The following is a 25,224-nucleotide window of genomic DNA, read 5'->3' on the forward strand; positions in this document are numbered from 1 at the left end:
GTCGATGAAAAGAAAAAAAATAAAACGGTAGAATCCTTAACTCCGTTGCAGTCTTCGCGGTTTAAGAATTAAACAACCAGATACTTTGTGTTTTGATAAGATATTCAACGGTAAAGTTTTAAAAGCGAAGAGGGGAGAAGTAAACACAACAAGGGACGTCATCTGCGCATGTCTGAAGTTTTCCTTAACTCACGTGTGTACGCTTTTCCGTGAGGCCTAAATTTATCTACCATGCTGCTTTGGAGTCAAAGTGGACGGTGGGGGTAGGTTTGGGGAAGGGGAGAAGACTCACCCTCCCACCCAGGCCCTTGTCCTTATTTTTAACCGTCACAGGCCCCCTTGGTACTCTTTGCTCTTTGGTAAAAATTTCTTTCTTTCCCCAGCTTTCCGCTTCCATTAGAATCAATGATGGCGGACATTTTTCTCTATGAAAACTCAGAGTATTTGCTTCCCCTAATTACGCCTGCTGTGTAGGCTAAGGCCAGCACACGTGCCCTATCCATATTTTCCCCTTCATTCTCGATTGCCATTCACTCTATTCAGGTGAGATCGCAAAATTCACCATTTAAACCAGCATTGTAAATTCACATCGTTTAATTATCTTTGATTTAATAGAAATTTAACCCAGGTTATCCTTAAGGAAATGCTATCCTGACCTCAAGTTAACTGCTTTACTTTCTATAAGAGTGTCACTCTACTTTGTCTTTGCTGAATCGCACTAAAAGGTTATGAGAATGAGGCAAATGATCATAAATTGAGAAAGCTCCTGATCGTGAAACAAATTCTCTTTACCAGAACCACAGGAAACATAACGAAATGAGTATGGAGAATAAACGTAATGACTTTAGGATGTAAAGAGTTAACAGTGCCCAGAATCAAGCAACGTTGATCTATCTTTGCTATTTTTGCCTTAACAGGTCAATGAAAGTGAAGAAGACAAAGGAGTCATTATTAATAATAGTTTTTTCTCTGAATTAACATGGAATTTACTTTCTAACAAATAATGTTGATTCACATGCATACATAGTATATGGCTAGCCACATCTCAAAATGTTATAATATGCAAAATTTTATATTTTTGAAAAATATGTAACAAATTTTTTTGGTTTTCTTCAGATTTCTTCAACTTGTTGTGGTCCACCCGGCATTTTCAAGAGATGAAGTTTTGCGAAAGTTTCTGAAAGAGGAAAACGTGAGTCTCTCGAATAATAACCAATGATACTCTTACAGGTGTTTGGCAGAGATATCTGTGAACATGGGGTATGTAGTCATGTTAATCAACAGTCATACCATGGCAAAATGAAGCTTATAGTATTTTAAACTCCACGATTTGCGTGTTTATCCTATAATTGATAAGTGTCATGAAGTTCAATCTGCAAATGGTTAGACTTTCTAGTCTTCTCAGATAGGGACGATAAAAAGAGTCGGACACGTAGTGCCCGGTGTTGTGGTCTATCTTTGTGTAGTGTCCAATCAAGGGTGAATTGGGGAGGGAAGGTGAGATCACTTAATACATGGACTGAAGTGGCTGCTTATTGCGCCTGATGAATTCTGACGTCCGATCTCACCTTAACTCATTGCAAAGCGCAACTGATTATCTCTATAGTAGTTTGCGCTGTATAAATGTTAAATTGTCGTTGTTGTTGTTTATACTGGAAAAAGACATGCTAGTTTGGGTTCCCTTCTAATCTTTGAACTCTAAGAAGTGATTAACATGTAACCTCTCCCTATAACCTCCAAACATTCCCCAGTAAACAGGTAATGAGAATACTAAAAGTTATCTGGTAGAGGTTGTCATCTTGATCTTTAAACAACAAATTGTTGAAACTAATTTACAAGGGAATGAGTATAGCAACTAAAGGGGAGAATTTACAATCAGATCTTGGAAGTTAAAAGATAATGAGGGGCCTACAAGATATAAAAATTAATTAACATACGAAATTCATGGAGCCACTGTCAAGGAAGCATTTAGGAGAACCTCAGTTTCTTGCAACACTCACCTTCCACCAGTCACCAATGTTGTAAAAAAAAACAAAAACAAATAATATATAAAACAAAGTGCAACATTGAAGAGGAAAAGAGGAGGTGAAAGTGGGGGTACAAGGGATATCTTTGGTATGCCAAATATTCCAGAATAATTATCTCCATTTCAGTGGTAATGTGCAAACAATTTTCTTGCTGATTGTGTGCCTATACCTGGGTGATTTTTTTGTAACCACACAAGTGTCTGCTGCAACTTGGCAAAATGACGTTTGATAACGATCATGATCAAACTCCTCTCTCTGAGTAATAAACCCTCTGGCTTTTCTATTTAGACCAGTAGGTTAACCAGTTGTCTATGGCATCTCTTATGCTCACTAAAAGTATAAACACCTTTTTTTATTCTAACTTACATAGCCACCAGTTACAAGCAAAGTGAAAAAACATCTTAAATGACAAGTTTATCGCAAGCAGTGGATGAGTTTTGACATCATAGTCACAGGTAAAAAGTGTTTAAAGTGGTTTTCTACTAATGTTTTTTGTCTCAATTGCTTTGATTTTTTTTATTTTAAGTTTTTAGAATTATCATAATATTACTGGAATATCTTAAAGTTTATGATTACATACCGTGTACATCCCATTCAGGGTTGTAAAATATGAATTGTAGTTTGTGCTGGGGTACAGAGAGATGGTTCTTTGATGCACATTTCTCTGCCTGCAAGAAAATTTAAGACAACTTTGGGAATGATTTGTTAGGGGTCTGTACCTAAATTATGATGAGAGATCTTCATGTGTTTCATTAAACTTTTCCATAAGCCAGTAACCAGCTTTTGTTGAAATCCTTGGGCCTTCCTTATCAGTGTTAAACCTCCTGCCATTGCAGATCAACCTCTCACCAGCTCATGTTGCTGTAGGCCTCATTCTTTCCTGTGGGCATTAACCCTTTACACCCTAAAATCAGTATGTATATTGTCCATACTGTTCTCTATACATTTCTTAAGGTGCTAACAAGGAGAATTTGTTCAACAATCAAGAGCTTCTCCAGTTGGTGATCATTTCCTTTATTCTCCTGGCCTTAATGTGTGATTCAGGGGTGATATTGTAAGGAGAAATTATATTCCAATCACTGTTAGGGATTAAAGGGTTTAGAAAACACTCCAGCCAAAGTGCATATAATGAGGACTGGCCCACATATGACTTAACTTTCTTTTGAATTTAACCATTACCAGAATGACTTGGCCTTTTTTTTAGAAATAAAAATAATTAGAAGTTATTCCTCCTGGTTAGGATCTTGATGAAGAATTTCAGAAAAGAAGAGATAGTGTGGAAGAGTAGACACCACTTCCCAAGGAGACATATGGGGTCAGTGTAAGTAAGGAATAAATTTTAATGACTGGTACCAACTGAAAATTTACTCTAGGGAGGCATTATGACTCACTAAAATGAATATTATTTGGAAGGCTCAGCTGGCTAACCCTTCCCCTTTCAGATCTCTTTAGGAATTCTCTTGACTTTTTCTATACAATTCTTTTGATATTAGTTAAGAGAATTTGGTATTGGATCAGCTGATATTTCCTTAATTGATAGTATTCTCTATTCTCATCACTCAATGTCTGCCTGATATTATTATTTTAACTAGTAATGACATTGTAAGGAGTAATTATGTTGTGATCACTCATGCATCAGAGTTGGCATAAATGCTTGCCTTCCAACAAGTTAGTCTGGGCTTGGATGCTCTGCATCCTTTGCAGCTTGTGGTTAAAGGATAGAGTTCATCCCCATCGTTGGTTTGCTCTGGGGTCTTTGAGGGGAAAATTTAGGGTATTCTAAAATGTCAACTCTGCAGGAAATTGTGATTGGAAAGCCATTAATGTGTAAATTTGTAAATTTATATTTTCGGTAATAAATAAACAATAAATTTGTGATTTTGTCGATTGGTTTAATTTACACTAAACAGCACAGGTCTGTGATAAGAGGGTGCTTCAAGAGGAAAGTGAAATTTTAGTTTTTGCCTCTAAGTGTTGGCGATTTTGAGATTCTTCCAGTGAATTTTTTTTTTTTTTTTTCATTATTATAGAACTTTACCAAAATGCTACACAGTCAGCAACGACGTAGCAATCTTTCTTTACTACAATGTATCATCTGCACTATGGTTTTCAGCTAGGCTGACCGTGGTAAATTTCACCCTGAAATCTCACTTTAGTCTATGGTCCAGTCTCGTATAATTTTAGAAAGAAAGTATGGCCAAAATGTTGATATCAGAAGAACATCTAAGTCAAAATATACTTGAAGTGTTATTATTAATGATGAAGATCTTGTTGTATAACAATGTATAATGATGTATGATGACAGTTTTACCCTGGCAGAATTATACTTATGTTAAAGTATCATAATGGTGATTTTGAATTTCTTTGTCAACTTCAGATACTGGTGTTACTTCTTAGAGCAGTGAATGATTTTAGCTCTGGCATCATGATGGCATCTGCTCATGGTAATGATAACAGCACCAAGGAACTAAAAGGGTTTTTGTTCTTTTTCTGAAATTGCCTATACATCATCCAAATCATGTCTGGTCCACTATTGCTTACATTGGAAGTAATGGCCCAAAGTGTTAAATATTAGAAAAATATGGAACAAACAGATGTATTGAGTAAATATGAAAATACATAAATTATTAGTAATAATTTATAGCAATAGTGGACCAGACATGATTTGGATGATGTTTTTTTTTCCAATATACAAATAAACACTGATTTACCACAACTCCAATGCTACATTGTAGTTCTGGTCACTCCAACCATCTTGTAATAACTGACAATGAGAGGGAAAATGTTTCTATGAATGGTGAAATCAGCTCACAAGGCTCATCCTGCTAGAGCTTATATCCCATTTGCAGTACTAGCTTGAAAATTATGTGTAGCTCTGTTTTGGAAGTGTTAAGCCTGATCTACTATGGAAGTTCTCCCTACATTATCACAGCTGAATAGTGTATGAAGGTTAGGAGAATAAAGGAATTGAACATATAAATCTAAATGTCTGATATGCAAAGGGCAATACAGCCCATCTTCAGCAGATATCCCACCCATCCCACCCCAGGGGAGGACAATCATCACACAGTAATATCATGTGTGGGAAATTGACATCTCCTACCCCAACCCTGCAGGAGACGGGGCCTACAGTTTTAATATATATTCATCCTTATCCGAGAAGACTAGCATATCTATCCATTTCTTGATTTTATAGAAAGGTAGCAAATTTTCCTCACTTATTTTAAGACCATGATTATTGGTCCAGCCAGGGCTCGAACCCTCGACCTCCCGCACAACACAATCCGGTGCTCTAACCGATTGAGCTAAAAAAGAAGCTCTTGATTGTTGAAGACATTCTCTTTGTTAGTACTAGAAAAAATTTACAGTGAACAGTATTTAGAACATACAACTTACATTGGGTGGATGTTACCTTGGTTAGATGAAGTGCCAGTTTTTAATGTTTACTCTGATTACTTTTCCAGAAGCTTTGTGACTTTTTCAAGTCCACTAAATGGTGTCAAGGTATGGAAGCTTTTTTCTGGGGGATCTTGTACCCTTGATGGCAGTGTTCCACAATTCCAATAGTTTAATCAGTTTTGTTTTGTTTTTGTCTTTGTGTCTCAGTGATCATTTCTCCAGGAATCACTGGATGTTATGCCCACTAATGATGACAATTAACACTCTAGGTTTTACTCTAGAACTTTATTCTGGATACATGGATGCTGCCAAGGTTTGTGAAATGTTTTTAGAAAACTTGGGTATAATTTTTCAGGGGGGAGGGGGTGGGATTTGGTGGTGATGGGCAAGGGTGGGGAAGGTGATAAACATTTTTTCTTTGGGGATAAGAGCATGGTCATGTTGTGAACAAGTGGACTGGGCTCTACCTCTCTGTCTGAAGCACCTTCAGAAAACAGAACTCTTGTATTGTATTAGCTCTGGAGTTAGAGTATTTTTATTTTTGTACTGCTCTGCTGTCTAGTTACAACGGGGAAAATTTGTAAACCAAGGCTGAAATGGTGGAACAGAGAGGTGAACTCACTTGAATAGTTTTTAATCACGAAGCTTTGTGGAAGAATTTAATATGGAACCATCAATAGGCTGAAATTTGGGACTTCGGGATGGCAAATGTAACACCCTAACTTTTGTAACTTGGTTATTCCATTTTTTTACAGTCCCAAGATGAACATTTTAACTTTCTAACGCATTTATTTCGTCCACTTCCTATTCTGTAGGAGATGCTTTTCTGTCGTACTTGTAAACTGGTAGAGTTTGAGAATGAAACAAAAGCACTGGAAAAAGCCAAACCTAAGAACCAAGAAGCGGTAAGATTCAGACAAACTTGCGTTTTGCACGTGATATACATTCCTTTGGTAGTTTTCCCCTCATTCTGTTGCTCGTGATTTTTATTATCCAAATATGCTTCGTCGAGTACAAATAACGCGCGAGACGAGTACAAATATCACACGATATCACACGATATTTGTACTCCAGAAATATCCGCGAAATTCGCCCGCAATGAAATAACAATGTGGCTTGTTGGATAGTAAATCTATTATTTAACGTTTTGTAGTGTGTTATTGCTGATTATTTTTACTCGTTGTTTGTATTTTGACTCGCCCTACGGGCTCGTCAAAACACGGTACAACTCGTAAAAATACTCAGCGATACTATGCAATAGACATTTATCACTTGAAGGTCATGTTGAGGTTTTGAAGAATCAAGTCGAATGCTAGAATGGAAGATTACCACATTTTTTTGTGCATTTTCCATTATCAGCTTCAAAAAGCCAAAGAAGAAGCAGAGGAAGCATACAATTCAATCTCAGAAGCTGCAAAAAAAGAGGTAAATAATGTTACAAGGATCGGAATTGTCTAGAGAGTTCGCGAAGGTCAATGTCACGAAAAGTGTTTTTTTTAATAATTTTCTAGAACTGTGACTCATCAGTTTAAAAATAGAGTTTACTGTAATAGTTATAAATAGTTACTATTGTAATGGTTATAAATAGTTACTTTTGGAAACTTCTAGACTCTCTTCGGATGCTTATATATGTTGTGATTTGGGACTTCGTTCCCTGTTTGTGATCTACAAGCGATATTGTGTGACAAGTGACAAGTGAGGGGATTTTCCCTTTCGGATGTGAAACTGACATTCTGCTGTCAAGCCCAGAGCTGTTTACCGTGGAGTGCGATACGTCGAAGGAAGTCTTCAGGAGATCTCGCCAAAGAGAAGGACAGTACTTTGCTTGTGGTCAGATAAGCGTAGATAAGTACATAGTTAATTTTAGTTGGATTGTTCCAAGAGTAGTCGCTAGCTCGTGTTAGGTTATCCTCCGTTGTTTACAGTTGAATAAATTGTGTTTCGTGGAAATAGCGAGGTTATTATCTTTCTGCCGGGAATCAGTTACCGTAACAATAACAATACCAGTAATAATGAGCAGTGTTTTTTATTTAACTGATCTTAATTTTTTTTTTTTTTTTTAATGCAGATGATCCGTTACAACAGGCAAAGGGTGTTGAGCCTGCAAGCAAGTCTTATCCAGTACGCTGGATCGCGGTTAAAGAATGGAAGAGATACGTACGCCATATTAGCCAAACTACTGAATGACATGAAAAAATCTGCGTAATTAAGAAGCATGAAGAAAATAGACGGCCCCATGAACTTAGTGGCCAAAATTTATGGCTCACTTTCTGTATGACATTAGATTATTTCAATTTAATACTGATAAGACAAAAATAATTCTTTAAAACGACACCAGGGTGTTACAGGCATTGGCCTGTTCCAGGCATTCAGTTGGTAAAATGGAGCGAAGATTGGAACTGAAAAGTGAAAAAGAGAGGGAGGCCTGGGTCGGATTCATTAAGCGACTCGACCCAAACCTCCCTCGCTTTTTCACTCCTCTGCTTTAAGAGCGCTGTTTACTATTATGCTTCCTTTTACAAACTGATTGTCCGGAACAGGTTATTCAGGCAGAAATTGGCCAGAAATGGTGACAAGAATATGGCAATGACAAGGAAATTAATCAGCATATATTTCATAGCGGGAATGAATTTCTCAACTTTGTCAAGGATACCAGCCTTGAATCAAGGCTCCAGAAGATTTATTAAATACTTTTCACGGTGAATTTTTCACCTTTACGTTCTTTCGTGCAGATCAGATTAAAACTGAAAAGTAAACTTATTTCTCTACCTCCTCTTGTAAAAGGATGTTTTAATTGATTCTAAATGAATGATTTTCAGATGTGCAATGTTTTCTATGTACTCTCGGACTAACTGACCCCATTAAAAAAAGAAAAAAATAGTTCTATTTCCAATCTTTTAAAAAGTGCCAACCAAAAATTGACTTCTCTTGTATTAGAAAGCCTAATAAAAGTTATTGGTTATAGCGGTGGAAAGTTTCTGTTTAAATAACCTTTTAATTACCCGTAAGGAGTAGAATAAAAGGTCTTTTGTTGACTCCCTCTGCGAAGATACCGGTTAACGTGATCTTTTATTCCGGTGAAAAACTGCGTTTTCCGTTTATAAATATTTGTTTTAACGTATAATGGGCCACTTACAATAATACTTGTCTTGTAGCTCTATCACGGGTACAGTGTTTCTTCCCCTCCGACTCAACGCAAGTCACCACCCCTGAAAATAGCGATGACTTAAAGGCAGTGTGAAGTCGATGGACCTTTTAACTTTCGCCAACGAGCAAAGCGCTCCTTCGAAAAAAAAAAGAACTTGTCAAACATGTCAAACAGTGCTGTAATAGGTTGGCTTGTCTTTGAAGCCCAAAACAATGAAACTTCCTAAATGACCCTCCCACTCCTAACCCTATAACCTTACCCAACAAGTCAATCTTCTGCTGTTTTATTTCTGATGAGATCACGCGCAGATCAGGTGTAAAAATAGACACTGTGTCATCAGGTATGTTTCGCAATAATCTTTTAGTGGCTTTCGGTTTGGTGCCCTGTTCACCTTTGAGAGGAGTCTTGCCTTTTCTCTGGAGAAATACATTGATGCAAAGCTTCAATAGCACCTGAAATCCTCAAAGAAGCAAGACTAGATCATTTGTAATCTAGATTGAGAAGCAACTAAGTGTCTGTACGTATACAACAAGACTATAGCTCAGTGTACGAACCATTAAGAGTTTTGTCACAAATCCATGCTCGTGTGCGCGAAGTGTTATACTTAACGGCTCTATGAACGAATTTAGGCCTGCTCCATTTTAAACATTTACCAACAGCTAAGTCGATTTCATTTTGTAGAAAACAATTTGGGAATTTGTCCTTCATTCATTTTGCGAGGTATATATGTCTTATTAGACGTTTTGTTGTGTAGTATCGCTGAGTATTTTTACTCGTTATTTGTATTTTGACTCGCCCTACGGGCTCGTCAAAATACGGCACAACTCGTAAAAATACTCAGCGATACTACACAACCAAATGTCTAATAAGTTATTTATTATCCAACACGCCAAACTGTTATTTCAGTGCGGGCGAATTTCGCGGATTTTATTTGCGGGGAGTGCGTGACAGAAGTATGCGAAGCGGAACTGTTGTTGTGTCGCTGTTTCTATTTTCTTCATTAATGAAGAAATTTTCTGGTCGTCAAGCTGTTTTTCTTCGTTCGATTCATCTAATGAACTTGGACCTATATTTGCTAGTCATTTTGACTCTTCGTCGTCGGAAATATGATTTAAATTGTTCGCCCCTTGCTTATTTTTTCTTTTCGTAACCACAATTCAATTCTTCGCTCGCGCGATGCGAGAAAACCTGTTTAACCGGTACTACAATAGACGAGTACAAATACCGCGTGATATTTGTACTCGTCTATGGCGTTACTGTTACGTATATGGCTTGATTGACCATATTTAGATAGCAATGTACTCTTACATGAAGTAGAGATCAGCAATAAAAGTGTGTCTTAGAAAAATGGAAAAGCTTGGAGAGGTTCCTTGTCGAAACATGGTGTCAAGAGTGGTTATTTTTTAAAAAACTTCTAGCTAGCTGCATTGCTGAAGTTTTTCCTTGTTCGGCGTCTAGTCGGTTCAAGAAACTCTGGGAGCGGCGCGAAGCAAAATCACTGCAGTGAACGTCACTTACGGCGAATTCCTTCATCGACCACGTGCGTGGAAAGCGAAACGATGTCGTCTAGCGAGCAAGCTACACCGCCGCCAGCTCCACAAGCTCCCCTACCGCCACAGATAAGCACTTTTCCTACAAACTTCCCTGTCCCAGCGGCTATGGTTTGTCGTGGAGATATCCCGAATAACTGGGAATTTTTCAAGCAACAATGGCAAGATTACGAAATAGCGACAGGATTAGACCAAAAGAGCCAACAAATACGGTTAGCAACGTTCCGTTCGGTTATAGGAAAAGAGTGTCTCCAGATTTTTCGGAATCTTAATTTTGGCTCTGGTGAAGTTACTATCTCTTCAGCACTCAAAGCATTAGAAGAGTATTTTCTCCCCAAGAGAAACGTAGTCTACGAAAGGTATGTGTTTAATTCTTGTTGTCAAATACCCGACGAAACTGTTGATTGCTTTATCAATCGATTGAGGAAATTGGCATCATCTTGTCAGTTTGGAGCTCTTACGGAAGAGTTGATCCGAGATAGGTTAGTCATTGGCATTCAAGATAAGACTACGAAAGCTAGACTACTCAGAGAGAGAGATCTTTCCTTGGATAAAGCTCTCGACATGTGCAGATCAAACGAAGTAACGAAGAATCAGTTAAAAGCAATACAAAATGTCGACAAGAAAGATAATGACGAACTGAATTTCGTTCGTGCCAAGCATAAACCAGCACAAGGCAAGAAACCTCCATACCAAAAGAAGCCTTCAACACAAAAGAAATCTACAAGAAAATTTTGGAAATGCAAATATTGTGGTCAGCAAAAGAAGCATGCTAAACCGACTGAGTGTCCTGCACACGGGCAGCAATGTCGAATTTGTAAGAAAATGAATCATTTCGCTCACATGTGTCAGTCGAACAAAGAGAGAGTTGATGTTGCCGAGGAAGCAGAAGGTTATGAGTCAGAAGAATTGTTGTTACAGCTAGAAGAGATAACAGCAGTTAGTGGTTATGGTAAACACCTGACATCTAACATTACTTTTATAGTAGATCAAAAGTACAAAGAGCAGCTTGTATGTCAATTGGACACTGGAGCAACTTGTAATGTGATCAGTCACAGAAGCCTGGTTCAACTACTCCAGAATGGTGATTCTCCTCTACGTAAGTCTAACTCACAGCTGAAGCTATTCGATGGTATTTTGATGTCTCCCATGGGCGAGATTACACTCACAGCAGAGAGAAAAGGCAACCGCAGAGACCTAAGATTCCAAGTTGTTAACAGTACTAACAAACCTCTATTATCAGCTGAGACCTGTGAATAACTGGAGCTTCTCAAGTTTGAAGTGGATCAAGAGGAATCTATACATGTTGTTAAGAACAGTCTCCTGACCACAGATCGGATTTTAAGAGATTACAGAGATGTGTTTGAAGGGTTGGGCCATATTGGAGATACCAAGATCGTCACGGACCCCAATATGAAGCCAGTGCAACACTCGCCACGTCGAGTACCAGTTGCCTTACGTGAGAGAGTCAAGTCCAAACTTGATGACCTGGAGAAGAAAGGAATCGTGGAGAAAGTCACCGCACCCACTGAGTGGATCAGTAGCATGGTTGTAGTAACCACACCAAACAAGATCAGAATTTGCCTGGATCCTAAAGATCTTAACAAGGCAGTCATCCGTCCCAAATTTCAAATGCCCACCTTGGATGAATTGCTACCGAAACTCAGCAAAGCAAAAGTATTTAGCACCATGGACGCTAAAGATGGTTTCTATCAGGTTGGATTGGATACAAGCAGTAGCCTCAAGACCACATTCTGGACTCCTTTTGGGCGTTACAAGTATTTGAGACTCCCCTTTGGCATCAACCTAGCTCCTGAAGAATTTGAGTCCAAGCTACACGAGAAACTTGATGGTTTACCGGGAGTAGAGGTAATCAGAGATGACATATTAGTGATGGGCTATGGAGAGAACGACGAAGAAGCCAACCGGAATCATGATGAAAACTTACTTGGTCTGTTAGACCGTGCTCGTAAAGCAAATCTTCGTCTAAACAGCAGCAAGATGAACCTCAGGAAGTCCGAAGTTAAATTCATGGGACACTTGATCACCAAGAATGGGTTGAAGCCAGACCCAGACAAAATAAAAGCCGTGGAGGAGATGCCGAAGCCTCAATCAAAGAAAGAACTGTTAAGTCTCCTAGGATTTGTCAATTACTTATCGAAGCTCCTACCTAGGCTATCAGAAGTTGCACAACCACTGAGAGATTTAACTGCGAAGGAAGCTAAGTTTATTTGGTCAGAACAACACGAGGAAGCATTCAAAGAAGTAAGAAAACTCGTGGTCAAACACCCTGTGCTCAAGTACTACGATTTGGCAGAAGAAGTCACCATACAATGTGATGCTAGTGACTATGGGTTAGGAGCAGCATTGTTACAAGGTGGCCAACCAGTCGCATTTGCTTCAAGATCTCTGTCACGGACCGAGAGGCAATATGCACAAATTGAAAAAGAGTGCCTGGCAATTGTCTTCTCATGTGAAAGATTCAGTCAGTACCTTGCTGGTCGCGAGAAAGTAAAAGTGGAATCAGATCACAAGCCCTTGCAGAGTATTTTTCAGAAGTCCATACACTCAGCTCCATGTCGGTTGCAGAGGATGATGTTACGGTTGCAATGCTTCAATCTAGAAGTTAAATACAAGCCAGGCGCACAGATGTACGTCGCTGATCATTTGTCAAGAGCCTCACTTGCCGATAGTACGTCCAAGTCAGACAACTTTCAAGTTTTTGCCATAGAACTTGAAACACTTACCCCCTTGGACTCCATCAAAGTAGCTCCAGAAAGGCTAACTCATCTCCAGAAATGTACAGCGCAAGATCTTGTTCTCGAAACCCTGAAAACCACGGTTTTAACTGGATGGCCAGAGAGAAGAGAACAATGCCCAGTACAAATTCGCGATTACTGGAATTTTAGAGAAGAGATTTCGCTACACAATGGAATTCTGTTTAAGAGTCAGAGAGTGATAGTTCCTAAAGCTATGAGACCGGAGATGCTTTCAAGAATACACTCAAGTCATCAAGGAATTGCAGCATGCCTGAGGAAGGCTAAAGACATCGTGTTCTGGCCTGGCATGAATTCAGAAATCAAAGCCGTCGTTGAGAGATGCCCAGTTTGCGCCGATTTTCAAGCAAAAAATGTTAAGCAGCCAATGCAATCTCATAAAATTCCTGACAGGCCATGGAGCAAAGTTGGTACAGATCTGTTTTCATTAAGTGGAAAGAATTACGTCACAATCGTTGATTACCTCTCATATTTTGTTGAAGTTGACGAACTTGAGGACACGACCTCACAGGCAGTCATACAAGTCCTTAAACAGCAATTCAGTAGACATGGAATCCCGGACACTGTTGTTTCAGACAACGGATCACAGTTTAGCAGTCACGAATTTCACGAGTTCTCACTCAGCTGGGAATTTAACCATGTAACGTCATCACCACATTATGCAAAGGCTAACGGGAAAGCGGAATCCTCAGTCAAGGCGGTCAAACAGCTATTCAAGAAAGCTGGGCGTGATGGAAAAGACCTTTGGTTAGCTTTATTAGACTACAGGAACACCCCCACAGAAGGTCTAGGCAACAGCCCTGCTCAAAGGCTTATGTCTAGAAGGACACGAACTCGGTTACCTACAGCAGCAAGTCTTCTTCGTCCTGAAGTAATTCCAGACTCTACAGAGCAGTTAGAGTGGAAAAGGCGAAAAGCTAAGCTTTACCATGACCGTAGCGCAAAACAGTTGCCAGAATTGGAGATTGGACAAGAAGTCCGAATCGCACCTTTACAGAAGAATCAAACATGGAAGCAAGCTACATGCGTAGAGAAACTCTCGGATAGGTCTTACTTGGTGAAATCAGGCGATCAGACCCTCAGAAGAAATAGGCAGTTCCTGAGACCTGCAGAAGTACCTACAGCTCAAGAAAAGCAACACAACAAGGATGGTACAACAGAACCTAGTGGCAATCACAAGGAAGTACCAACAGCACTGACAAGGTTTGCAACACCTTTGAGTCCTAAGCCGGTGAACTCAACACCCCCGAGTCCTGCAGAACAATTATCCAGCACCAGCAGTACATTACCAGCCTCACAGAAGACAAGAACTCGGAGCATTCGTTTGCCGTCCAGATTTAAAGACTTTGATATGAAACATTAGTAGAGGCATAATGATTCAAAGACTCAAAGACTTAAACGCGCATTTCAGTATAATACAACAAGTTCCGTTCAGGGCCTAAGTTCCGTTTAGTTTAGGGTTTTGTTTTGAGTTACAAAAAGTCAGTCTGATTTTCTTTGTTTAGTAGCTAAGTCTGTTACAGTTGTTTTTTTTTTTGTTCCTTTCAAAGAAAGGGAGATGTTACGTATATGGCTTGATTGACCATATTTAGATAGCAATGTACTCTTACATGAAGTAGAGATCAGCAATAAAAGTGTGTCTTAGAAAAATGGAAAAGCTTGGAGAGGTTCCTTGTCGAAACAGTTACTTGTACTCGTCTTGGTGTAGTTGGATTATAAAGTCTCTTAACCGGACGGATGTACAGCGATTCTTTATTTGGTGAATGAAAAACCTCATCGCTTATTTCGCTTTGTTTCTTCCTCCAATGTAAATTGGAACGTTTCCATAGCAAGGAAACGGTCTGGAGCCTTTATTCTTCGTGCCAGCCCATCACGAGCCGTAAAACGGCAGTGAAAAGATGATCAGATCAACAATAGTATTTAACAGCCTTACTGTGTTCCGCAAGGCACTGAGATAAGTCTCACTGGTAAGTACATTATGTCAGAGTGTAATTTAGTTGTTTCCGTAAAGGGCCAGGACTTGCCAATTATGAAATTTAAACTAAACATCTACCTGTCTTCGGACAACAACAAGAGCTACATGTCTTTGCTCTCGAGATTGATCACGAACGAAGATCGTCAAGTTTCTTGCCAATAAGCACGTTAGGTATGTTTTGAAGATGGGAAGATTTTCGAATGTATGTTGTCTAGGGTAAAACCGTAGAAAGAAACTGACACAGACAACTCCGCAGTCGATTAAGATCTTCTCTGCTTCATCGTTTCCAGACACGTTTCCCCCTAATTTTGTAACCCTATATACTTTCAGCTGGCTCTACATTTTACTATAAGTAAAATGCTGAATGTTGTCGCTGAAGATAACCAGTGAACTGAATACTAAACTGTTCGTTCAAAAATTTTCCTTTCGGTGAAAGGCTCAGTATAGTGCTTTTTTCATTTTCTACTTCATAAATTGTTACAATGCCGTTCTGTAAAGGGACTTTAATCAGAACCTTCTAGAAAACGACATTCGAATATGGTTGACCTCTGTTCAAGAATTTACTGACTCCTATTACTTGAAATATCCTTCCAAACACGAGAGCAGGCGGTAAATCATTCAACGTTTAGTATTCCCCTAGTGTTGCCCTTTATCTGCTTTGTATTAATAGAACCGCTTCGAGAATTGCTTGAAATATTGTCTAAGGGACCGGGGAAGAACTGATGTGCTTTGCTCTACCACTTTTTCATTTTTTGACTTACCTCCTCCAACTTCCCCCATTCCGATGAAATAGTTCTATTTACGCGTAATGGATCAGCGCATTTGCTGTTAAAAGACGCGTGTCATGGGATTATTATTTCAAGGCTAAGGTCACAATAGGTAACACACTGGTTTCACTTTCGTGTTCCTGTTTACAAGTTGAAGGCTGGTTGCGGATGAGCAATTTTAAGTTTCTTGTCTTGTCTGGTTGGAATTTTGACGCCTAAACGAAATTCAGAACCGATTTTAGTAGTTGTTTCAGACAAGAGATATTTACATTCTCTACAGAGGCTTAAATGTGGAGTCTTATCCTTGTTGCTGCTCTGAAAAGGACTTTGATCAACACATTCTCGAACAGAATTTAGATTTGCTCTATATTTTGACTCAACCCCCATTAAGTAGCTCTGCCTATAAACTCAACCGATCAGCGCAGAAATCGCAAGTCTGACCTTTGTGGCTTTAAAGATGCCATAAAAAATAATGCAATGTCGAGAGATTATTTCTGAAGGTCACAGTATGTAACTAATCAGTTTCACTTTCATGTTCTTGTTTATTAGCTTCTAAACAGCTACCCCTCCCCTCCCCTCCCCTCCAAAATCCCGATTCCTTCCAGAGTTTTCTTAACTCTGGAAAGTAGGGGTCTGTACACAGGCTATTGTTTATCAACTGAACGGAATTATGACGATTCTTTATTTGCTGAATGAAAACCCTCATCTAGTATAAAAAGACTTTAGTTCTTTATGGTCGTTAAATACAGTCAATTTAGTCCGTTTTATCGCTTAGGCCCAGTTCAAACGTCGAATTTCACAAGTGCCGCACTTAACTCCTATTTCAGTCAACTAAAATAGTTAAATACGGCATTTGATTCAAACGTCGTTCAATTTGATTCAAGTCGTTCAAAGGCAAGATACGCGAACTCAGTATAAGTGAGCTCTTGGATGATGGCTGCACGCACTGTAGCCTCTGCTCCTCTTGAATTTTTTATATTTTATTACAAATCCCGTAACTGTGCTGGGCGAAACAGATCAAGCAAAAGACTACCATAAGCGTGCACTGGAGATTCGTCTGAAGAAGCTAGGACCTGATCATGTTGATGTTGCAGCCTCTTACAAGAATCTGGGTAATTTCCACAGTGACCTGGGCGAACTCCAGGAGGCCAAGCATTGTCTTGATCGTGCACTGGTAATTTTTATTTCGAGATACGGTCAAGATCATGTTAGGGTACGAGAGGTCAGGAGGAACTTCTCTCGGCTACAACAGAAAAGGAGATGCGTCGTGAATTAAGGTTTAAGCTGCTTTGAAAAGAAGAAAAGATGGACTTGTAGATAGTCGAGCGATTTGGCGGGTTTTGCGTCGACTATCAGTATACGTTATAAGAAGGAGACACGGGGGAGGGGGTGACAATGCTCATTTAGAATGTTTGTTTTGGAACAGGTCCCCCCCACTCCTGCCTCAGAACTTACAATACAATACTATACTTTTTCATTTTAAATTACCGGCACTCTTACTATATGAGAGGTGCTTAAATGAATAAAGTTTCTGTCTTATTAAAAATGGGGAAAAAATTGGATATGCGGATGATAAATGGAAAATTCCCAAAATTATTAGTATAAAGTTGAATAAGAAAGCATTTAAAGTCACTTTCCTCCTTTTAAAATATTTGAAACAAAGGATCTTTTGTGATACCAAGAATTGTACGAGATTTTTAGCAAAATTAAAGATGTTTAAGAAACTCAGATATATTTCAAGATATTTACAATTTTTGTAGCCATCAGTCTCAAATTCCGCTCTTATGTCAAGCGAAAGAAGCATACAAAATAATACTGATTAACGGTTTAAAGCACATTTAAGCGTATTTTTTTCTCTTGGATGTTAATAGACCAAACATCATAACAAATCAAGCAAATTTAATTAATGGTTTTCAGTAAAATAATTGATGTATAGCCTACAGGGGTGCAGCTATTTAGAGACGTGATTAATTTGTTTGGTGTTGAAGCCAGATTAATTAGCCTTCTCTTTCGTGTTTATAGGGTGCTTTTTTGATCACGGAGAGCAGCCTCTTTTCTTTATCTTAAAAGAAGTACTACTGCCTCGCTCTGAGGTGTCTGAATTGACAACGGTAAGATTACTTTATTTCAGTTGCACCAAGGAATAACCAAAACTACAACTCCTTTCAAGCGAGTTTAAAATTAGTTCAACCTAGGCTAGGTAACTTTCCATCCTTAGATGGATGCGACATTCGCAAACTCAATAGTTGTCAGTAAAACAATTGATATTAAACTTGCAGAGTGCAGCTATTCAGGGAGGTAGATAAGGTGTTCTGCCTGAAGGCCACAGAGGTTTTCGCTTTCGCGTTCGTCGAGTGTTTTGTTGACTACAGAAAGCAGCCTATATTCTTTATCACAGATGATCAATTACCACCAAAAAGTCTCCAAAACTTGGCAGGAGCAAGTACCTTAGTTTCATTTGCATGAAATTTATGAGTAGCAGATACAACTCTTTTTAAACAAAAATTACATCCTAGAATTGCTATATTGCAAGAGAAGGAGCTTTATAAGACCGTAACAAGTTGAAATTTAACCGTGATTTCTCCCATCTTCCTTAACGCAAATTCCCCTACATCAGTGAAAATGTTATTGATGTTATTTTGTTATGCTCTGTAATTTCTTTAATCTAATATTCTGAGTTTATAAACTCAACAAAAGAACTTCTATGTTTTGGTCAGCAAGTGAGGTAGGTTTCCATTTATTTTGGTTTATGATGTGAAGTTGTTAAAAAGTAGCCTTGATTCTTCGCTGCTCAATTTTCCTTCATATCCCTAGTCCTGGCGTCAATTTAGCTCCACCCTGTGAATAAAGGAAATACACTTCCTTGTCTCTGAACCACGTCTTTCTTAAAAAAACATGTCTAAGCGCGTATCGCTAGATCTTGACACATATACTATTTGCAAAGACAACCCTGATGCCTATTAACAAAACTTTGGTTTTGCGCAGGTTCAAACAAGAGATGGCCGCTGCATTTGAAAACACGGAAGAGCAGCTAAACTACTTCAGGATTTGTTACGTTGTCACTGATATTATAACAGAGGGTCTGAGAACAATCTTTAAACAAGAATGGGACAGTCGCCACAAGACAAGACTAGGAGAATGGAAAGATGAACCTAAAAGTGGACTGGACTTTTGGAATGGGGAGTCCCTAAAGAACAGAAGCAAAAACAAACGGCTGTTATCAACCATGAAAAATGGCGATAGAGCTGAATGGGATTGTACCATGCTGTTTTACGCTATTCTTTTTTCAGATTGTATCCACGGTCTCAATTCAGTGGTTCGATCAAACATAGATAAACTAAGAGATGTTCGGAATGAAATCGCACATGACGGAGCAGGCCAACTCTCTGACGGAGATTTCAATATTGTTATATCGCGGGTGAAAACTGCATTCGTCGCCCTCGGTCTTCCCACATTGAAAATCAATGAGGTCCAAAATCAAACAACCTTCCCCACAGAGGAGTTAAGTGAATTTTTAAGGGAGGTTAACCACCTGAGACAGGAACTTAAAGAAAAAGAAGAACAGAGGCTTGCCTTGCAAGATCAGTTACACGCAGATGTCTCTCCATTTTGCATTCTCCCTCCTAAACCAACACACGACATCGCTGCTCGAGAATCTGAAGTTGATGAAATTATGCGAAACCTGCAAACATTAAAACGCACCGATGATGGGATGAGCATACTGTATTTGTCAGGAAATCCAGGAAGTGGCAAATCTCAGCTGGCCCGTTTAGCAGCCAAGCGATTCTACGACGAAGTCAAAGAAACACCTTCCGCAGCTTCCTTTGTCATGACACTGAATGCTGAAAGCCCAGAAACAATTTTGAATTCATATGTCCATTTTGCTCAACATTGCAAATGTCCCGGATATGAAATAACAAACACTTACGGCTCGAAGGATTTGAACACAGACGAGAAGATTTCATATCTCAAGAGCCTAATAAGTGCAAAAATTAAGCATTACACTTCATGGCTGGTGGTAGTTGATAATGGGAACTCTCTTTCAAGCGGTCATTTGCCTGATGCAGGAAACGAGGTGTGGGCAAGGGGCCAGATGCTAATAACAACGCAGGGCACTGCGTCTATGCCGTTAACAAGCTCTTCCGTACAAAACCTTTCCGTCAGCGCAGGAATGCAACCTAACGACGCATGCTCTTTGCTGAGCATTCTTTCTGATATCCCAATTAATGACATAGAGAAAGAAGTTGCTAAGGTATTAGACTACCAGCCACTTGCCCTAGCGGCTGCAGCCACGTATGTGCGACAAGTTCGTCAGAGTAAGGTATCCTCGAAGTTTGGCTGAAGCGACTACCTGAAGAAATTGGAAGAGGGGAAACGAAGTGATACTGAAATCAGACTTGCTGAGAGCAATCCAAGCTATCCAAACTCCATGACCAAAGTAATAACACTCGCTGTCGAAAAGGCGATGGCGGACGATATAATTTTCCATCACATCTTCAATTTTCTCTCTGTGTGTGCATTACAGCCGATCCTTCAAGAAGCTGTTATCGAGTACATCAGAGCAGTAGATGAAGATTTTGAAGATGAAGATATGATGAGAATGAGAATGAATCAATGTTCATTATTGCTGATTGAAGAAAAAGAAGAGGAGGAAGAAGAAGAGGAAGAAGAAGAGGAAGAAGAAGAGGAAGAAGAAGAAAAAGTGAGTGGTGTCTATATTCGAGCTCATGGTATTGTTCACGATGATATTAAATCTGCGACGAAAGATTGGACAAAGGATGAAGTTTACGAAGTGGTAAATGGGGCTGTAATGTCATTCTCAAAATTCGAAAAATTAGCTTCTATTGATGTGGGAACAAAATTAGCTCCCCATTTAAAGATGTTAAGCTTAAAACTTGAATATGTGGTAATTAGAAGAGAAAAGCCAGAATTCTCCGAAAGAGCACTTAAGTCTTTGAGTTCTTACGCTGGTGGCCTTTGCACCCTCGGTGACATGTGCCATGACCACAGTGAGTTTGGAGCAGCGATAGTCTTTTATAAATTGCAGTTAAAAATGATTGAATCAAGTCACGAAGGAGAGGAAATGAAAAAAGCAGCATGTTACAGCAACTTGGGTATTGTACATAGTGAGCTGGGCAAAACAGACCAAGCAGAAGACTACTATAATCATGCACTGGAGATTGAGCTGAAGAAGCAAGGACCTGATCATGTTGATGTTGCAGCCTCTTACAACAATCTGGGTACTTTACACAGTGACCTGGGCAAAACAGATCAAGCAAAAGACTACCATAAGCGTGCACTGGAGATTCGTCTGAAGAAGCTTGGACCTGATCATGTTAATGTTGCAGCCTCTTACAACAATCTGGGTAGATTACACAGTGACCTGGGCGAAACAGATCAAGCAAAAGACTACTATAAGCGTGCACTGGAAATTCGTCTGAAGAAGCTTGGACCTGATCATGTTAATGTTGCAGCCTCTTACAACAATCTGGGTAGTTTACACAGTGACATGGGCGAAACAGATCAAGCAAAATACTACTATAAGCGTGCCCTGGAGATTCGTCTGAAGAAGCTTGGACCTGATCATGTTGATGTTGCAGCCTCTTACAACAATCTGGGTACTTTACACAGTGACCTGGGCGAAACAGATCAAGCAAAAGACTACCATAACCGTGCACTGGAGATTCGTCTGAAGAAGCTAGGACCTGATCATGTTTAAGTTGCAGCCTCTTACAACAATCTGGGTAGTTTACACAGTGACCTGGGCGAAACAGATCAAACAAAAGACTACTATAAGCGTGCACTGGAGATTCGTCTGAAGAAGCTTGGACCTGATCATGTTGATGTTGCAGCCTCTTACAACAATCTGGGTAATTTACACAAAGCGCTGGGCGAAACAGATCAAGCAAAAGACTACTATAAGCGTGCACTGGAGATTCGTCTGAAGAAGCTTGGACCTGATCATGTTGATGTTGCAGCCTCTTACAACAGTCTGGGTAGTTTACACACTGACCTGGGCGAAACAGATCAAGCAAAAGACTACTATAAGCGTGCACTGGAGATTCGTCTGAAGAAGCTGGGACCTGATCATGTTAAGGTTGCAGCCTCTTACTACAATCTGGGTATTTTACACAAAGCGCTGGGCGAAGCAGATCAAGCAAAAGACTACTATAAGCGTGCACTGGAGATTCGTCTGAAGAAGCTTGGACCTGATCATGTTGATGTTGCAGCCTCTTACAACAATCTGGGTAGTTTACACAGTGACCTGGGCGAAACAGATCAAGCAAAAGACTATGATAAGCGTGCACTGGAGATTCGTCTGAAGAAGCTAGGACCTGATCATGTTAAAGTTGCAGCCTCTTACAACAATCTGGGTAGTTTACACAGTGACCTGGGCGAAACAGATCAAGCAAAAGACTACTATAAGCGTGCACTGGAGATTCGTCTGAAGAAGCTAGGACCTGATCATGTTGATGTTGCAGCCTCTTACAACAATCTGGGTAGATTACACAGTGACCTGGGCGAAACAGATCAAGCAAAAGACTACTATAAGCGTGCCCTGGAGATTCGTCTGAAGAAGCTTGGACCTGATCATGTTAATGTTGCAGCCTCTTACAAAAATGTGGGTAGTTTACACAGTGACCTGGGCGAAACAGATCAAGCAAAAGACTACTATAAGCGTGCACTGGAGATTCGTCTGAAGAAGCTTGGACCTGATCATGTTAATGTTGCAGCCTCTTACAACAATCTGGGTAGTTTACACAGTGACCTGGGCGAAACAGATCAAGCAAAAGACTACTATAAGCGTGCACTGGAGATTCGTCTGAAGAAGCTTGGACCTGATCATGTTGATGTTGCAGCCTCTTACAACAATCTGGGTAGTTTACACAGTGACTTGGGCGAAGCAGATGAAGCAAAAGACTACGATAAGCGTGCACTGGAGATTCGTCTGAAGAAGCTAGGACCTGATCATGTTAAAGTTGCAGCCTCTTACAACAATCTGGTTAGTTTACACAGTGACCTGGGCGAAACAGATCAAGCAGAAGACTACTATAAGCGTGCACTGGAGATTCGTCTGAAGAAGCTTGGACCTGATCATGTTGATGTTGCAGCCTCTTACAACAATCTGGGTAATTTACGCAAAGCGCTGGGCGAAACAGATCAACCAAAAGACTACCATAAGCGTGCACTGGAGATTCGTCTGAAGAAGCTAGGACCTGATCATGTTGATGTTGCAGCCTCTTACAACAATCTGGGTAGCTTACACAGTGACCTGGGCGAAACAGATCAAGCAAAAGACTACTATAAGCGTGCACTGGAGATTCGTCTGAAGAAGCTTGGACCTGATCATGTTGATGTTGCAGCCTCTTACAAGAACCTGGGTAGTTTACACAGTGACCTGGGCGAAACAGATCAAGCAAAAGACTACTATAAGCGTGCACTGGAGATTCGTCTGAAGAAGCTTGGACCTGATCATGTTGATGTTGCAGCCTCTTACAACAATCTGGGTAATTTACACAAAGCGCTGGGCGAAACAGATCAAGCAAAAGACTACCATAAGCGTGCACTGGAGATTCGTCTGAAGAAGCTAGGACCTGATCATGTTGATGTTGCAGCCTCTTACAAGAATCTGGGTAATTTCCACAGTGACCTGGGCGAACTCCAGGAGGCCAAGCATTGTCTTGATCGTGCACTGGTAATTTTTATTTCGAGATACGGTCAAGATCATGTTAGGGTACGAGAGGTCAGGAGGAACTTCTCTCGGCTACAACAGAAAAGGAGATGCGTCGTGAATTAAGGTTTAAGCTGCTTTGAAAAGAAGAAAAGATGGACTTGTAGATAGTAGAGAAACTGGGCTAATTTATAAACGGTGAAGGCCTTTAATTCTTTTTAGACGTTGCTGTCCCTTTGCTGGAGAAGTTTCGCCAGAATCTTGACCGTTTTGATATTCTCGTTATATTTGATATCATTCGAGCTTCTTCTATCCTGATCTGCAAACTCTGTGATGGGAGACAGTTTAAAGACGTTTCCTTGCTTGAAGTCCCACGTTCCAGGACAAAATCGTTTATGAGTCGCCATATAGTGCTGCTTTTTCTGAATTATGACTTTTGATTGATTGGCTTGTGTACATATCACTCTCTTCTTATCAGCAACGTATATTTATAAAGTAAAAGATAGCCTGGTGGTTTCGTTATGTTTTATTTTTGATGGAACTTAAACTAAAAACAGGCTCCTCCTGTAAGAAGGAGTATAATTGACAAGGTTTCCAAATGAATAGCTCAGGACTTAATAGCACTGTAGATCTCAGTCTGAGAAGTTTCAAAGTATTGTAAAAGATTAAGAGACTCCTTGTGATATTACCTTAGAATTTGAAATTTCGTTGAAGTGGAGACATAAACGCTTTATCTATTATCTTCTCATACATTCTTAGATGAATGTCGCGCGTTAACTACAGAGTGTACGAGGAGCTTCGTTTAATCGGGATGATTAGGTCTAGTAATGGTTGATTTCGACTCAGTGCATCTCAGGATCTTTAGAATAATGACGGACTATATATACATTAGCCTTTTGTGAGAGCTTACATAAGTTTATATATTTGTTTGCGGTCAAATGTGAGATTGTAAGAGATGATGTTTTTTTCAAATACACGGACATGTTTTTGCATCAAATAGATACTTGTGTGGTTATTATCTTTCGATTTTACTTTTGGAGCGTGCAGTGGCCCCTCCCCACCCAGATTATTCAAGCATGATTTGTTTTAGCGTCACTCCTTTGGCAAGCTCGTTATCTTCTTTTTTATTATACTGGGTGAAACCCGAAGCGAGTGCCAAACGTTAGCAGCGGCTTCAGTTGTGTATCCCTGGCGCTTGTTCCATTTTTTGTCCCCCTTCGCCGGGCCAAAAATCTTTATGTACATCTTTGGTTTAGATCCGTTGGTGAGGTTGCAGTGTACGTCGTTCCCTCCGGTTTGATGACTCTGTTTATGACGTAGACAAGTCACATGGACTTTTGTTCCATCTTAAAACAGTCAACGTATGTGTTTTCTGAAGCTTTCGATTGCAATGTTCTTCTTGACCTTTTTCATTTTCAATTGTGAACATTTGTGAAAAGAGGAAAACCTCACAGCTTTGAAAATGGCTTTTCGTCGCGCAAATTAAAATGGATAGAGCAAAGAAGCACAACACCCACAAAGAATAAAGCATGTTTTATCATGAATTTGCAACTCTACATCACACTTATAGGTCGTGGCAGTACAGACGCTGCAGCGTTCGGTCCATCCAAACCCAATGAGGGCCAATATGCCCCAGGACAGTTTGAGCAAGTGCGGTTAATAATAAATGATTTATTAGAGGGCAGTCTGACCAAAGTTTGCCGAATTTAGAGAACAAAAATACAGGCTGTTCAGGCGCATTGCAATTTGAAAAAAAATTAATCCTTTATTTAAGGAAAACCGACGGTAAAAGTTTAAAACAAACATGGAGGAAAAGCCAGTAGGAAAAACCTCGTGGTAACTTACTGAACGGCGCATGCGTGCACGCGATTGCATAATAATACGTCGGAACACACGACCTATGACCGTT

At 39.8% G+C, this 25,224-nt stretch overlaps 3 protein-coding genes and 1 pseudogene across 10 annotated transcripts in view; 3 read left to right on the top strand and 1 right to left on the bottom strand.

The window, feature by feature from the left end:
• LOC148731310 (hemicentin-1-like) overlaps positions 1–25,224 on the bottom strand; it is a 311,654-nt gene that overhangs the window by 96,367 nt on the left and 190,063 nt on the right. The window lies entirely within an intron of this gene.
• On the top strand, positions 207–8,390 carry LOC148731316 (sorting nexin-5-like). Of its 7 annotated transcripts, none has more exons than XM_088762290.1 (10): positions 207–543; positions 1,117–1,192; positions 2,398–2,482; positions 3,268–3,342; positions 4,405–4,471; positions 5,495–5,531; positions 5,634–5,739; positions 6,242–6,331; positions 6,786–6,851; positions 7,495–8,390. In XM_088762290.1, the coding sequence occupies exons 6-10, from the start codon at positions 5,521–5,523 to the stop codon at positions 7,630–7,632; spliced, it is 411 nt and encodes a 136-aa protein (XP_088618416.1). In that variant the 5' UTR covers positions 207–543; positions 1,117–1,192; positions 2,398–2,482; positions 3,268–3,342; positions 4,405–4,471; positions 5,495–5,520; the 3' UTR covers positions 7,633–8,390. The 7 variants fall into 7 exon arrangements, with proteins under 7 accessions (XP_088618416.1, XP_088618419.1, XP_088618418.1 ...); XM_088762288.1 differs by having other exon boundaries at positions 208–543; positions 1,117–1,260; positions 5,492–5,531; XM_088762289.1 differs by having other exon boundaries at positions 208–543; positions 3,268–3,348; positions 5,492–5,531.
• On the top strand, positions 8,962–11,400 carry LOC148731317 (uncharacterized). The gene has a single exon (XM_088762278.1). The coding sequence runs from the start codon at positions 10,134–10,136 to the stop codon at positions 11,382–11,384; it is 1,251 nt and encodes a 416-aa protein (XP_088618404.1). The 5' UTR covers positions 8,962–10,133; the 3' UTR covers positions 11,385–11,400.
• LOC148731318 (uncharacterized) lies at positions 14,590–24,281 on the top strand (annotated as a pseudogene). Its single transcript, XR_016002152.1, has 3 exons — positions 14,590–14,868; positions 17,666–17,754; positions 18,629–24,281. The product of XR_016002152.1 is annotated as an uncharacterized LOC148731318 (transcript).

This window comes from Stylophora pistillata, chromosome 5 (genome assembly GCF_964205215.1).
Source record: "Stylophora pistillata chromosome 5, jaStyPist1.2, whole genome shotgun sequence".
Lineage (NCBI taxonomy): Eukaryota > Metazoa > Cnidaria > Anthozoa > Scleractinia > Pocilloporidae > Stylophora > Stylophora pistillata.